Below are 15,508 nucleotides of genomic sequence, written 5' to 3'. Positions count from 1 at the left end.
CCATGCATGCAAGGGATCTAGGTTGCATGCTGCTTATGATAATTTAATGCCTGATTATCTGAGGTGGAACAGTTTTATCCTGAAACCACCCCCCACTACCATCCATGGAAAAATTGTCTTCCACGAAACCAGTCCCTGTTGCCAGAAAGGTTAGGGACATCTCGACAGGACAGAAAAAGAATGGCAGTAGGAGAGGGTAGGACATCTGAAACAGTATCTGAATTAAAAAGATGATCTGGCTGTCTACTTCAGGAGGCCAAGTGTATGAACACAAGTTGTTGCTAGTTAATATGCTGCTGTCCTGTTTCCCTTAGAGCAGGATCCAATTTCGTTTAAGAGGTGTCAGTGTTGCAGCAGTTATGGAATCATACACAGGCATTAAAAGTTCCTGTTGATAATGTGTTGGGAAGTGATTATGAGTCATAACTTTTTTTCCCCCATACATACCTTAGCTAGGAGGTGTCCTAGACTTGTAGCGGACTAAAGGGTGTGCCTGAAAGGTGTGCCTTTATTTCCTATCTGTATCGTGTAGTTTTATATGGTGCTGACATTTTAAGCCTTCTGATCTTGGTTCAAAGATGTTTATCCTATACTCAGTAAAAAGTTAGTCCAAATAACGGTGGGAACTTCATTTTTTTCTAATATGTAGGAGAGAATGTCTTGGCCTTGGAAATGAGCATCCCTGGACATGGTTTCCTGGTCTTTCTGAAGCAGGCCCTCTTCACCCACAGGTCTTGGCATCGCTCCCTCACTGTGTGCCATCTGGCCAGGGACCAGCTTCCCAAATCTGCCTTAGCAACTAGCTCTGCCTGTGCTCAGGAGGCTGTTTTAAACAACCTCTTCCTGAGGAGATTACAGTGACCTCTCAGAGCTCATAATTTTATGTTCTCTGAAAATTCTAGGCTTTATTGAGGGCAAGAACAATTTTCGAATACACTCCCTCCCCACCTAATTACCCACCACAGTGTCTGGCATATAAATAAAAGGAGTACAGAAAATATATTTATTGAATGAATTGTCTAATTGCCACCCAGTATCCTGGGGTTGGAAATTGGGCAGCAGAATCTCAGTGCCAGTGGCAGGCTCCCTATCCTGGTGGGATACACCCTGCGTCTGCTCTTTTTGCTAGGCCTCCACAGAGGTATCTAGTGTGTGTTTCTATACAGTGCAGTCCACATCAAAGCCATGCTGCGGTACAATCAGTCTCTTACTCAAAATTTTCAAGTTTGAGCTTTAATCTAATCCTTGTCTCCAAAACACTTCTGGCTTCATCTCCCAGCTCCCTACATTTTTCGTTTTCGTGTGTGTGTGTGTGTGTGTGTGTGGTATCAAATCTTTTATTGGACCCGTGGTCAATTGAGGAAATAGGAAAAACCTGATACTGAAGGACTTTGGAAATAAAACAGGAAAGACGAAGGGTGAGGAATTTATTCAGATTTCTTCATAATTCCCCCCAAAACCTCCAACCACGTTGCCAGTCCTTGGGTGCTGCGGTTGGTCGCGGAGAGGGGCTGTGTGGAGGTGACCTTCTGGTAGACGGAGACCCGCTTTTCAGACTCTGTGGCACAGCAGGCGGGCCAGGAAGGAACATTTGGGCCACTATCACTCTTAGCTCTGCCGAGCCTGACTTTCTCTTCTCTAGTTTCTTTTCAACCGGAGGGACAAGTGTGGGGATCCGCTTTGGACTCCAAGGCCCTGCCCGCACTGGCAGCACCAAGCGGGTGTAGAATGACTCGAAGGAGCAGGGAAGGAAGATGGATGTCAACTGTCCCGGCCAGTGGCTGCGTGTGTGTGTGTGTGTGAGAACAGGGAAAAGGCCACCCTTTCCCGTGTTTCTCCCGTCTCTTCGGTTCTTGGAGATCCGCAGGGCTGTCCCAGGTAACTCCGAGTTGCCCTGGGTCGCTGGGGCTTGATCAGCATGCTCCTCCGCTAGCCCGCTCCGGCGTTCCACAGCGCCCCGCCGCTCGGTGTGCACGCCTGGGTGGGACACAGTAACAGCCCCTACGCCGCCAACGCAAAAGCAAAAACAACCGTACACCCCATCGCAGTCGCAGCTTTTCTCCGCAAGGTAAGTTGTTTATTCGTCGCCGTTTTGGCGAACCTCCCTGGACAGCTGCGGCAGCGACGGCAGCTGCGCCGCGGGCGCCAAGCTCCCAGCCTCTTCCTTCCTCCGCCCTCTCAGGGCTGCCTCTTACCCCCACCCTCTTCCCTCCTATCCCCGCCTTTTCTCTTCTTGCCCTCTCGTGGGCCACGCAAACACCCGGAGACACCCTCTGCACTTGGCTACTCACACTGCGGCTTAACCCAGCCGACAAGGCACGCTTGCCAAAGAGGCGCGGGTGTGCGTGTGCGGGGTCCGCGTTCAGAGGCCAAAGGAGGGTGGCGTGGTAGAGCCCTTCTCCTCCCGGCCGCGACCCCTTGCCCACTCTCTTTCCCTAATCTCGGCCTGCCAGCAAAAGTGACACCTGAGCAGGGACTGGGCGGTGGAGGCTGCAGGCCCGCTGGTCCGGCAGCTGGGAGAAAACAGAGCAAGGGGCGGGGACAACGAGGAGGAGCGGGAGGCGGGACGAGCGGAGAGGCCGCCACCTGGCACTGAGTGATGTGCACTCTAGCCAATGAACGTGCGGGACTCCGACGTCGGGGCGGGAGGTCGGGGGCGGGCTCAGTGGGGAGGAGGAGGCTGCCGGCGCGCAAGAGGCGGGGGCCGGGAGGAGGAAGGGGAGGAGGCGGAGGCGGGCGCGGTGTCGGTGTCGGCGGCGGCGGCGGCGGCGGCGGCGGCAGCGGCGGAGGGGGTAGGCTGTGCCCGGGACTGTGTCTGCCGAGCTCCGCGACTGTGCCTGTGTGAGTGGAGGAGCGGCGCGGGGAGGCAGAGGCGAGCGCGGGCGATCGCGGCGGCGGGACGTCTCCGGCAGCCGCGGCACCAGCGGCGGCGCTCGGTGTGGAGAAGCAGCGGTAACAGCAGCAACAGCAGCAGCGGCAGCAACAGCGGCAGCGGCAGCGGCAGCAGCGGCGGCCGCCTCTCCGCCGCCGGGGACGCCAAGGTGCGGCTGGTGGCACTGACATCGGCGGCCCTGCCTCTCCTCCCTCGCCCCCGGCCTTCCCCATGTGATCGGTCTTAATCCCGACCGTGTGTGCGCGCGTGGGGCTCCATTCCGCGGTGCCGGTTCTCCGTGCCGGGGTGGGTGCTCGTGTGTGCGCTTCTTCTCCCCATCCCCCTTCCCCCAAGAATAAAAGAAGAACCGGGAGGCGTGCTTAGAAAATAAATAAATAACCACCACACACGCGCAGCCCAGAGCGAGTCGGCTGGGCTGTCGGCAGCGGCGGAGGAGGAGTGAAGGCGGCGGCGGCGGAGGAGGGACGCGCGGAGAAGGCAGCAACTTTAAAGCCAGCTCAGAGCCTAGACCTCCAGCCGAGCGGTTTGCAGCGCGGCGGCGGCGTTGAGTGTCTGGCCCGCCGGTCCGGTCGGGGTGTGCAGTCGGACGGACGAGCAGCGCGTCGCTGTCCTCCGGCGGCTGGAGATGTCCGAGCCTAAGGCAATTGATCCCAAGTTGTCGACGACCGACAGGGTGGTGAAAGGTAAGCGGAGCGCCGCGGTGGCCTGGGTGCACCGTGTGCCGCAGGCGCCTGGGCAGCTCGCCTCGCCTCGCCTCCCCTCCCCCGCCCCAGGGTCTCCTCTACCCGCTCCAGCCGCGGACCTTCTAGGATATTGTGCAACCCGCGAACCCCCCGCCCCCGCGGCGCCCTTCCCCCACGCGTCCCACCCAGCCTCACTTGGGGCATTTTTATTGACGGGGGCGTCAGTTGGCAAATGGCTGAGCCGCGGGGAGGTGGCGGCGGGGGTGGCGGTGGCGGGAGGGGGCGCCCGGGGGGTGGTTGCTGGTAGGGTGTAGCTGCTGTGACAGAAATAGGAAGTGGGTGGCTGCTCGCAGGCTTGCATGGGATCGGGTTTATGGTTTTCTTCTGCAGAGGGAGGGGTGATTTATGGCTTTTAAAAAATTAATATGGCATTTTTATGTGGCCGTGGCTTTCCACCGACTGCCTCGCTCCGGCAGGGTTCTCTTGGCGCTCCATTGCAGCAATTCCCTCCGCGCCCCCCTCCCCCTCCCCCTCCCCTGGAAGGGCCTGCACAGGACTCGCGAGAGAGCGGGAGAGCGTGGGGGGAGCCCGGCGCTTCCTTCCGCGCGGGGCGGAGGCGGGGGCGGCCGCTGGCTGGAGGGTGGCCGCGGGGGGCGCGGGAGGCGGGGAACGACCCGAGAGCACCAGCCGTTGCCGCCCCGGGATTTCCCCCGCACGCCCCGGGGAGAGACACGAAAACCACTTCTCTAGCCTCCCTTGCCATCCCCGGCAGGCCCCGGCCGACCTGTCATTGCTCTTGAAGGGTTCTCCACTCGTGCACACCTCCCAAGTGATAACCTCATTCCGCCTGCTTCCTCCGTGCCCTGGCATCCTTTTTGTAACGGGCTGTTTGATTCCTATTACTGCCTCCTCTTCCCCGCCTCCGGGATGATAAACTCCTGGCGAGGATGGCACTGAGGTTGCTGGCAAAGAGAAACTGGGATGTGCGGAGTGAGGAAGGGGACAGGCTGTGGTTGTTCTCTCTATCGCACGGGGATCCACCGGCCTCCTTGTATTCCTAGGTGTAGTGGGGGAGGAATCATCCTATGAATCCTGGAAGGATGAGGCAGCAGAGCAGACCCGCCTGGATTAAGTAGTATCTCTCATTCCTGGGGGTCAGGACACCAAGCAAAGCAGGGATGGGCATGAGCTGTGCGCGGAGCGGGCCTCTGAAATTGGAAACAGCTCTGGCTGGTGTAATGTGTGTATGTGGTGTGTAGAACAGAGATGGTATCTAATGTGGCCAGAGCATGCAGCTAGAGTGCAAGGCAGTCAAGTCGTTCGCACCATGAGCACTTGAAAGTGAAGTAAACCCAGCAGCCCAAAGACCATGATACACAAGTCCCTCTGGGGTTTCAGAAATGATTCTTCTCCTTAGAGGTTTACTCAATTTCTAAAGTAATTTTTCTGTGTGAGTGGCAGTGGTGATGGGGGAAATTGTGTTCCCTTTTTTCAGAAAGAACAAAATATCTTTTTTTGTTTTGGTTATACCGGAATCATTCCTGCTTCAGTTTCTGTGCAGGATTCATACACCCATGAAAATAATGAGGAAATAGCTCTGCAAAAATTATTTGAAATAGGGCTGCAGAGAGATGCACAGCTATTTTATTTTTCCTGCGGGCATGGATTTTCATGGAAACAGTCCATTCAGATTTATTTGAGAGAGCTGTGTTTTGCATGAAAGGCTTCTGTTGACATTTTCAAAAATTGAGACCCTTTGCTGGAATATTAGAGAATGATAACTGTCTCCTTAATGTGTGAAGTTTAGATGTAGCTCTAATCTAGGTTAAGATCAAAACAATGTAAAACTTACAATTCAAATGATACTAGTGAATGTGTTGGCAATTAAAAAAAAACTTGTGCACACATAGGGTCACATTCCCTGTTTTAAATCACAGGATGTGGATTCTTAATGTAAATGTAAAGTCATGTCATCAGGTGAACATGTAAAAATAAATGTTTATACTTTCTGGCTTAGTGTCTCTACCAGTTAAAATGGAAGAGCAAATGGAAGAGCCCAATCAACCATTCCAAGGCTACTTTGCCTTGGTTTTTTTCAATGCTGTATCATTATAAATGACTTTTCATTTTAGATACACACACCCTCCCATAATTTCAAAAATTTTATTTACATACTATGTGGATAATAGACTCAAAATAGGAAAAGTTAATTTTGCATTTGTTTTGATAGAGATCCTGGTGTGAGATGTGAAATGTGAAATTTTGTTTATAGAAGTTTTGTTGATGAATCCTGATTTTAAGGTGGATACCCTGTTGTTGTTTATCCTGTGTTTTCTTGTAGACTTTATATTATTGGCATGAAAGGCATTATCCAAGGTTGGATTCAATATTTTTTGGTACATAAGATTTTTGTGATTAGTTATTTGAGATAATCTATTTTGATTATTAGCCTTCTGTGAAATAATATTTCCTCTTGAATATGTATACACATATTGAATGAATGGAAAGTATGGGTATGCTGGATGTGAATCCTACTAACAAGTGATTTAATTTCCAAAAATTAGATAATACGGAGTTTAGAAACCATGATTTACTTGAAATTTTGTTAGAACTTCATCTCAATGGCTATTTAAATCATTATTTAATACAGAAAAGAAGTTATCCTTGAGGAAGTATTTGTGCCCCTTAAGTTTTCTCTTTTTTACAAAGTATGTGTAGTATTATTTACTATATATGCATACAGAAATAAATATTCAGATTGTTATTACCATGGCATGCTGTGGCATTTGCTTACAGTTACCATTGTTAGTGTCATCTGGCTTTTGTTGTATAACAGATTGCTATTTACAAATAAAGATGTGCTTGTGGTTTGTAGTAATATGATGTGACTGTTTTCTTAATTGTACTTTTAGAATGCAGCTTTAGAGAGGTAGGTTGAGTTTGTCTCAACTATGTTATTTTTGAGGTTTATAGAATCTGCTAGCATGTATTCAGAGACCCTGATCAGTTCTAAACCTTAAAAATGAAAGAGAATGATGGCAGTGGAGATGAAAAATACTCATTTAGATTATCCCAGGAGAAAAAGTTACTTCAGTTAGCAAAACTAGTGCTGTTTCATTTTGAGTCTTCTTGGATTAAAACAATGGAAAGTAGAAAAATTCAGTGAAAACATCTTGCTAATGACATTTGCTGGAAATCAAAATAATTTGATCTATTTATTGTTTTACATTATGTTTTTAAAGATACATACAGCAAACCGACGGCAATAAATAGAAAAATAACCGTCTTCCTCCCCTCAACCCCTGTCCTGATTTTTCTCTTGGTGGTACTCTACAGGCCTTGTCCCAAACTTTGGCTTTTCTTCATTTCTCTCTATTCCTGCTTAGAATGTTTTGTCTGGCCCTAGCATTCCCTGTTGGTCATAGAACTTTGCTATGTAATAGTTAAAAATACTTAGAGGAAATTAAACCCTATGTGATAATGAGTGTTTGGCTTTGTTAAATCTCTTAACCTTCCTTCCCTCTGTTCCCATCCCGAAGTTATTTTGTGATGGGACTTTTACCTTAACTCAAACTGATTGTAATGGTAGAAATTTTGTAAACTATGGGAGGCTGTTGAGAATAAATTTCTGAGAAGAGTTTTGTGGAATCTCTCAGAAACTGTAGGTAGTACGTTGTTGTGCTTTGTGTAAGGTTGCTTTTGGCTCTAGAGAATGAGCTGTTTTCCAGGTGTATTCACAGCTTAGTACTTCATGTAGACAGAGTACACATAGGGGAATTCTGAAAAGATACTAAGATCCTATATAGAAGCAAGAAGATGCTAATTAAGTATTAGTAAGTAAATAAGGATTCCAGTCACTAGTATTTCTAGCTGGGTGAGACTGATAATACTACTTAAAAAGAAAACAAATATGCCACATTGGTAATAACTGTGGTGTTTAGACCTTGATGCAACAGAGTAGTAAATAATGTCATTTATTTGTGGTGTTCCAAGAAGAACTTGAGAATTTATTTTGCTGACATTTTGTTACCATCAGTTGAGTTTCATGTATCTGGTTTTCAATTTGAGTATAGTGAAACTTTATTAATTCAGTATCATGAATTTAAATTTATTGTGAAAAAACACCAGTGTTTGTTGGCTGAAGTTTACATCAGCATTGGATGTGAAGAAAGGGGTCCAGTAATCAAAAAGTATAAACAACGTAGTTCCAGCATTGTTAATATGCCAAGAGAACAAATTCTTTTCAATACTTAGTGAACAGTGTGCAAATTCATCCTGCTCGTTACAAGTTAGGTTGGTCTATTTATTAACATTTCCTTTCGGGACTATTATAAAGTGAATATAACACAAGTACATTGTTGTAAATACATTCAGTAAATTTAATGATTAATGCAACAATTGAGACTGGGATTCAGGGGAATTCTGGTGATTCTAAAATGCCATCAATTAGAATAATCAACATTTTGAAGATAATAGTTTTTTTGGGAAGTGTGGAACAGAACCCTTACTTTAAATGGACAGTATATCTTAAGACATCCAGTTAAAATAGGAAAAATTTAACATCTAGCATCTAATTAATGAGGTTTACTCTAAGATTTGTTTAAAAATATGCCTTTTAAAATCTGTTTGTCTCTTTATTTGTAATTTTAGAGAGATGAAATATGATTTTGAGATACCATTCATTTATAACTTTTGTAATTGGCCTCTCATGCTTTTCCTTATCTTTTTTTGTGTCAGCTATGTGTAAATTTGAAACTAATTATGACACCAAATAAAGAATCCATTTAGGGTGACCTCATTGGAAAACACCATTTTTGCAGAGATACTCACTCTCCTTTTAGCAATGGAGATGTGATGGTTAAATTACCATTTTGAATACTTCCAGAACTGTGAAGAATGGTGGTGATTCATGATACAGAATTTTGATAATTACTAAAAATTATTTTGTCAATTTTTTTTCAGCAACTTTCTGATGTAGCAGTCTCTTGATATATAAGAGGGATATGGTGAGACCTTGAACTTCAACTTTCTGTAATTCCACTGGTATATGTTATAACTTCACAGGCTAACTTTCCCTATACATAAAAGGGGATTAATTGTATCCACTGCCAACTTGTGAGGACCAGAGGATAATCAAATGGGATATGGGGGGTGGGTGGTTACACTTTGTCCACTGCCTGGTAATGGCGATTCAGTCACTGCTAACACAGAATTAGAAATGACAACATGTTATGTATGTTTTGGTCACCTGAGAATAATCAGAACCATTAGTATTGAAAGCCATGAGTGCCTTGGGTCAAGAGTAGGTTATGATGAATTTTATTTTTATAGTTAAAGAAGTGGAGACAGAATACATAGAATGGTTACAGGTAAGTGTAAACAAATTATTTTCTTTATTAAAGAGGCTTTTCTCACTTAAAAATATTTTTGAAAATTGCCACTGGCCAGGTGTGGTGGCTCACACCTACAATCCCAGCACTTTGGGAGGCTGAGGTGGAAGTTTGGACAACATAGCAAGACCATATCTCTTAAAAAAAAAAAAAAAAAAAAGAAAAGAAAAAAAGCAAATGGCCACTTCTTTTGGTATATTTAAAGTCCCTTCGCATTTTGTTACCCATTTTGTTTTACTCAATAATTAGCTATGTAAAATGGTGTGATTGGGAGAGGAAGCTTTTTATATTTCTGTATTTAGTTGACATAAAATTCTGGTAATAAATATTATGATCTAGTTTGACCTTGGCCTGAGGTTCACTAAAGAAATACTGTTAAACATTGCTTTCTGTTCAGGTAAATATATACACAGGAATAGAATAGCATACTCTCCTGCAAAGGAATGTCATTTACTTTCATTTTGAAGGATGTTGTCTTAAGCCTGTTTGTCTGAACTCCAGGTAATGACCCACACTGATGCTCTGGTTTGACAAACAAAATCCTCAGATTTGATGATTTTGTTAATTTCTAGAGCAGGCTCAGGTCAAAATATCAGTCAGTGATTCTGAGGTGTTGCATTCCTATTTTTAAAGCAGTCATTAGGTGGGACTGATGTGTGCAATGAAATAGGATTTTAGTTTGTAAATTAAGTCTTTAGTACTCTTGACATTTTCAGCATTCTAAAATCATTTTATTTTACAATAATTCTATCTTTTATATGAATCCATCAATTATATTTCATTTGAGAAGTCAAATAACAATATTGTATTCCTCCATGGTTAGGGGTTCTGAATAATGGCTTAAATCAGATGGGTTGTCAACTTTATGACCTAGCCCAGTTGCTGGTATCTCAAATCTGTTTTAACAAATACGCACTCGGATAGTGGAAACTTTAGATATTAAAAAATAAAAGCCCTCACTGAGGAAGTGGCAATAAATTATTAAAATGCTATGTTTTTGGAATTCAAGTAGATTCTTTTTGAGACCATCATAGAGAGGAATAGAACTTTGTTTTCCTTCTTTTTGTTTTCCTTATCCATGCTTTTGGATAGTCACAGCAAAATATACTGTGACTCTTATTTTAAAAAATGGTCTGCCTGTCTGTGAACTTCTGTCTTTTGCAACTGGAAGTTTTGTGTGTATCTTTCTGCAAAAGAGGAAAACAAGTAGATATCAATGATTTATAAAAGCTACCTCAAGATTATGACATACTACTTTACAATGTTTGTCAATTTCAGGTACTTTCGACAGCTGTGAAACCGGAAGAATGGTGGTTGATGTTCAAAGACAGAGTTTTATTTATATGGAGCTAAATTTAAAAAATTTTCATCACCTCTAAGATTCTTAGACTTAAAGTGAGTCTTTCTGTGGTGATTTTATGTCCTAGCTTTCCTTTCTTTGGGGAAGAATTAGTAGTAGTTTTCATTTAAAATGTCCAGTTGTTTCTATGTAATATCAAAATGTTTTGGAAATTCTAGTCTGTCAGTGTCTAAACTATGTGTCTTGGTTGCTGCATATACTTGGAAGTTGCATAAAATTGTTAATATTTGTATTCAAAGTTTTAGTTTGAAAAAAATGGTCATTGTCTTATTGGTCCCTAGCTCAATGCCTTGCTCATTATGCACTGAATAAATTCTTGTTGAATGATATGGGCATTGCAAAATTCTCATGTGCCTTCTGAAGCCTTTGTTTTTATTTTGAGTGTATTATATTAAGTTCCATTTGTAAACGGTTCTGTATGGTGACTGGCGAATTGGAGTGCTTCTTTCTCCAGCCCAATCGGGGCATGGAGTATGAGAAGGAGGCATTAATAAGGTTACACAATTAGAATGAGAGCTGTTTTGTTTGGTCACTTGAACTCACTTTATCCCTGCTGAATATAAAAGGCTAAGTTCTATTCAGTTTAGTTTATTTGCTTGAACCTGACACCTGTCTTTCAGTTTTTATTGTATTCCCCCTAAGGCTGATCAATTTCTGACAAGTGAGAAAAAATACGTTAATCAATGAGTGTTTGATTTATTGGGTGATTTGTGTATTTTAATTATTGTCTAGACATGGACTTGAAGATAAAATGACCTGGTAAATTTCATGAAAAAGAAAACAAATTGGAAAAAACCTGTTTCCCTGTTTGCATCTCAATATATCATTTCCTATAGTGCTTTTGTAATCCAGAAATGCAGCCTTCTCCAGCATGACCTCTTTCCCTTCTCTGGCCCCCAAAATGTCATTGGATGCCTTCCAGTGGAAAAATACACAGGCTATGAAAAGTTAAGAAAAAGGTAGCACTAATGCTGTTGACTCCTTAGATTCTTACAAGTGGACTTTGAGCCATCCATTGACATTTGTTTTTAAAACATCTTGTAAGTTACGCCATTTTATCAAGTTAAATTAAAAGCAGGATATATTCTTAAAAGGATGGAACCTGAATCAGGAATTCAGGTTTATTTTATTTTTTGTTTGCTTTTTACAAAGGAATTACATTTTAAAAAATGATAAATCTGGCATTGTTGGTTCATTATATTTAATGCTATTAAAGTTACACACATTCCTGTTTTGTGTGGGCCTGATTATTGGGATAACAAACGTTCTCCTGATCATTCAGTTCTCTTCTTTCGAGCTTCAGTTCAGAAGTTGCATCCTCTGGGACCTGCATCTCCTGACACCTTCACTTAGAATAAAGGAATTGAGCCTCTTCCTTCTCACAGAGAACACCTTGATAAAAGCATGTTGCTGTGATGACTTGTTTCCTTGTCTGCCTCTCCTCCCCAGGAAGTGGAAAGTCCTAGAGACAGAAGTTCTATCTACTTTTGTATCTTTAGCTCTAGCACAGGGCCTGCTGTAGAATAGGCATTTGATACATGGTTGTTAAAGGAATGAAATAACATAAAGGAGATGGATTTAAATTTCTAAATTATAGGATTCCTTTATGTTTTGAAATTTTGTCAATCTTAAATCATGATCAGTATGCAAACGTCTGATGAGTTTCTTGACTTGTAAGCTCCCGTCGTTGTAGAAATGTGTTTTCCTATGAAGTTTTGAAGTGCTGTATTTTATTAACTGGCATTATATGATTGTTGCTCAGTAGCCAGCATGCAGAAGCATAACTGGCAGAAGTGGCCTTCCCATGGGGAGTGGTTGGCTTTTAGTGGATTATTGTCACAATGTGTATAGGTTGATTTCCTCAAAGGTGAGTGATGGTTTCTTTCTCAGGAAGACAGGTAATGATACTAAGTTGAGGGGAGAGGCATTTGACAAGCATGTGGGAGGCCCATATTAGTCTTCACATGTGCAAATTGAAATGAATAAAAATGTATAAGATTAGGAATTAGAACAAAGATTAAAACATACTATACATCCTGATGACTTACTGTGTATATACCAATAAAAAATGTTCAGGCCCATCACAAGTACAGGCTGCTCATGAGTCACCTCTCCTGATGGCATGTCTGCATGGTGAGTGTTTTTAGAAAAGCTCAGTACTGGAATCCACACCAACAGAGTGGCAGTATAGTGAAGCACTTGCTCTTAGTCCCATCCTTACAGAAGACCACTAAAGCTGCACTACTCCAGATGTGGTCGTATGACTTCTGATTAAAGAAAGCCAGCTGCGGCTTTCCAAGCTCCATTTTATTTTTGTTCTGAACCGATATTTCCGGTCTCTCACATGGGCCAGGATATACTTTTTCTTACTAACACAGAAATACTTTCATTTCAAAGAGTTGAAGACTAGGTAAATTATAGTTTCCTAAATAAAATCTCACTGTTAGCTTCTGTTGGTTTGCATTCAGCAACCAGGAGGGAATCTCTGTTGTCATTGCCTCTGGTCAGAATTCTTCCTGAGTACTCTGTCTCATTCCACGTGCCCTTCCAGAAATGGATGTGTTAAATTTTGGAGTATGTTTTATAAAATAGCCCCCAAGATGATTAAAGGACTTTAAATAAATTGTGACAGGAACTGACAGATTATTCAGTCTGAACAAAAAAGCGTGAGTGGTGATTTAACTACAGGCTTCAAATACTAGAACATCTTTCTGTAGTTGATCATACTCAGATGTTCATCACGCCAGTCAACTACAGAGAGGAAATATTTAGAAGCATCAGAGAATTAGGTGATTTTTTAAAAAATTTAACCAGTTAGGGGCATTTGACTTTGAGATGGTTTATGGGAATCATCTGAATGGAGAGAATAAATGATTCTCATTTATTTTTGTTGTAAACGTGAACTTTATGTGTGCTAAAGAATAGTCTAAACCAAATGGCGTTTTGAAGCTGGAAGGATCCTTGGAAATAAATCTAATTTTCTGTCTGGCTCAGAATCCTTTATTTGTTGGGGAGAAGGATTGGGGGATGTAGGGGAGACCTTTTATCTCTTACACTTGCTCATGCTTGAATTTAGGCATACAAATCAGACTCCTAGAATTGGAAGGTACACCAGAATTGTAGCTCAGGCTATCTCTAATGTGAAACTCCTTGTCCAGCCTCTCTGATGGATAGAATCCCATCCCTGCATGTACACATCTAGTGAGAGGCAGCTCTCTATTCCATATACGTCTCACTCCATCCTGGACAACTCTGCTTTCAAGGAATATTTTCTTGTGCTTGATTACAATCTGATGCTTTGAATATACTTCCTTGTTCTTAGCATTGCCCTACAGAATTCCATAGAATGAGTCTTACCTGTTTGCCTCCAGAGAGCTCATTTGATATTAAAAACAGGTTTTTTTTTTGTTTTTTGTTTTTTTTTTTGACAGTCTTAGGGACTCTGTCGCCTAGGCTGGAGCGCAGTGTCGCGATCTTGGCTCACTGCAACCTCCAGCTCCTGGGGTTCAAACGATTCTTGTGCCTCACCCTCCCGAGTAGCTGGGACTACAGGCATGTGCCACCTTGCCTGGCTAATTTTTTTGTATTTTTAGTAGAGACAGGGTTTCACCATGTTGGTCAAGCTGGTCTTGAACTCCTGACCTCAAGTGATCCACCTGCCTTGGCCTCCCAAAGTGCTGGGATTACAGGCATGAACCACTGCAGCTGGCCAGCTTTCTCGTTCTTAAGTCTGCTTTTTTTTTTTTTTTTTTTTTTTTTGAGACAAAGTTTTGCTCTTGTTGCCCAGGCTGGAGCCCTATGGTGCGATCTTGGCTCACTGCAACCTCCGCGTCTTGGGTTCAAGCCATTCTCATGCCTCAGCCTCCCAAGTAGCTGGAATTACAGGCACCGCCACGACACCTGGCTATTTTTTTTTTCTTTTTGTATTTTTAGTAGAGATGGGATTTCACCGTATTGACCAGGCTGGTCTTGAATTCTTGATCTCAGGTGATCCACCCACCTTGGCCTCCCAAAGTGCTGGGATTACAGGTGTGAGCCACCCATGCCTGGCAGTTTCTAGGTCCTCCTCCATCCTAGGAGTCTACCTTTAAACCCAAGTCAGGCTGTTGGAGTCCCTTGAAACTGGAGAAGTGAACAAAGGTTGATCTTGACTGACTTATTCCACAGAACCTCCAGCATCTCGTGCTCAGTTACTTGGTACTCTTGCTTGCCCTTCCGTGTCCTCATGCCGACTTGGAACTCAAAAGTCTTTACAGGTGGGCCCAGTTTAGCATCCCGTGATACCCCTTGGGAGGGTGAGAATTGCCACAGTCATGATGCTCTTAGTTCTTATGCCTTTCCCATTGAAATTCCCTTGTTTTTTTTTTTTTTTTTTCCATGACTTAAGCAGTTTCAAGTCATCAAATGCCTAATCTGGTCTATAAGTAGAAGTCTCTGTAATATCTAGATAGCAGATGTGTTTTAACAGTGACTTTCTAAAGGCATTGCTTTCACCTTTCATTTATAATACAGGCAAGTAATAAAGACAGGATGAAAGCATAGCACCATGTGGTGATAGTGGGGCTAGTGAAAGACAGGCCATGCCCCTTTGTTTACTTTTCAAATCACGCCACAAAGACAACTAGCTCAGCACCTCACTTGACCAGAGCCAAACCTTCCTCTTGTGCTTGCTTTCACTTGTGCCTAATCTTTGAAGATTGTCTGCTTCTAATGCCGTTGAATTTGGCAAATTTAGTGAATTTGATTGTAATTTGATAACTAGTTTGAGTTTCACTGAGTTATGAAGGAGACCAGTGGTTTCCAACTATGGTGTCACAACACATTGTTGTGTTAGACTCAGCTGTGAGGTATTAACAGCTACTGATAACCTACAGAAGTTTGCCACTGACTTATTTTAAGATATCTGTGTATAAACGAGAGTGGATTCACATTCAACCCTAAAATGCTACTTTCCCTTGCATTCTGACATGAGGGGATGGAGCTTCAACTGTCATGGTGGGCATTTTGTATAACTTGCAGTTGCTGGATCTTACTGATAGGTCTTTAATCACAGTGGAAATTACATATGTGTGTATTTCCCTGAACATTTTTTTTATGTTGGTTCATTAGAATCTGGATTTGTTTATCCTAGTGTTTCATAGAAGTGAATGTTATATCATGTATATCTGGAGGGAAGAAAGGC

General features: G+C 43.2%; 1 protein-coding gene across 4 annotated transcripts in view; it reads left to right on the top strand.

Annotated features, from left to right (window-relative positions):
- Positions 1 to 2,998: 2,998 nt before the first annotated feature.
- PPP3CA (protein phosphatase 3 catalytic subunit alpha) overlaps positions 2,999 to 15,508 on the top strand; it is a 331,056-nt gene continuing 318,546 nt past the window's right edge. For 3 of the 4 annotated variants that reach the window (XM_015138831.3, XM_078001828.1, XM_028848096.2), the window contains exon 1: positions 3,150 to 3,576. In XM_015138831.3, the coding sequence (XP_014994317.1) occupies positions 3,519 to 3,576 (58 nt within the window). In that variant the 5' untranslated portion in view covers positions 3,150 to 3,518. 4 annotated transcript variants of the gene reach the window in all.

Source organism: Macaca mulatta, chromosome 5, assembly GCF_049350105.2.
Source record: "Macaca mulatta isolate MMU2019108-1 chromosome 5, T2T-MMU8v2.0, whole genome shotgun sequence".
NCBI lineage: Eukaryota > Metazoa > Chordata > Mammalia > Primates > Cercopithecidae > Macaca > Macaca mulatta.
This window is presented reverse-complemented; position numbering and strand designations above follow the sequence as displayed.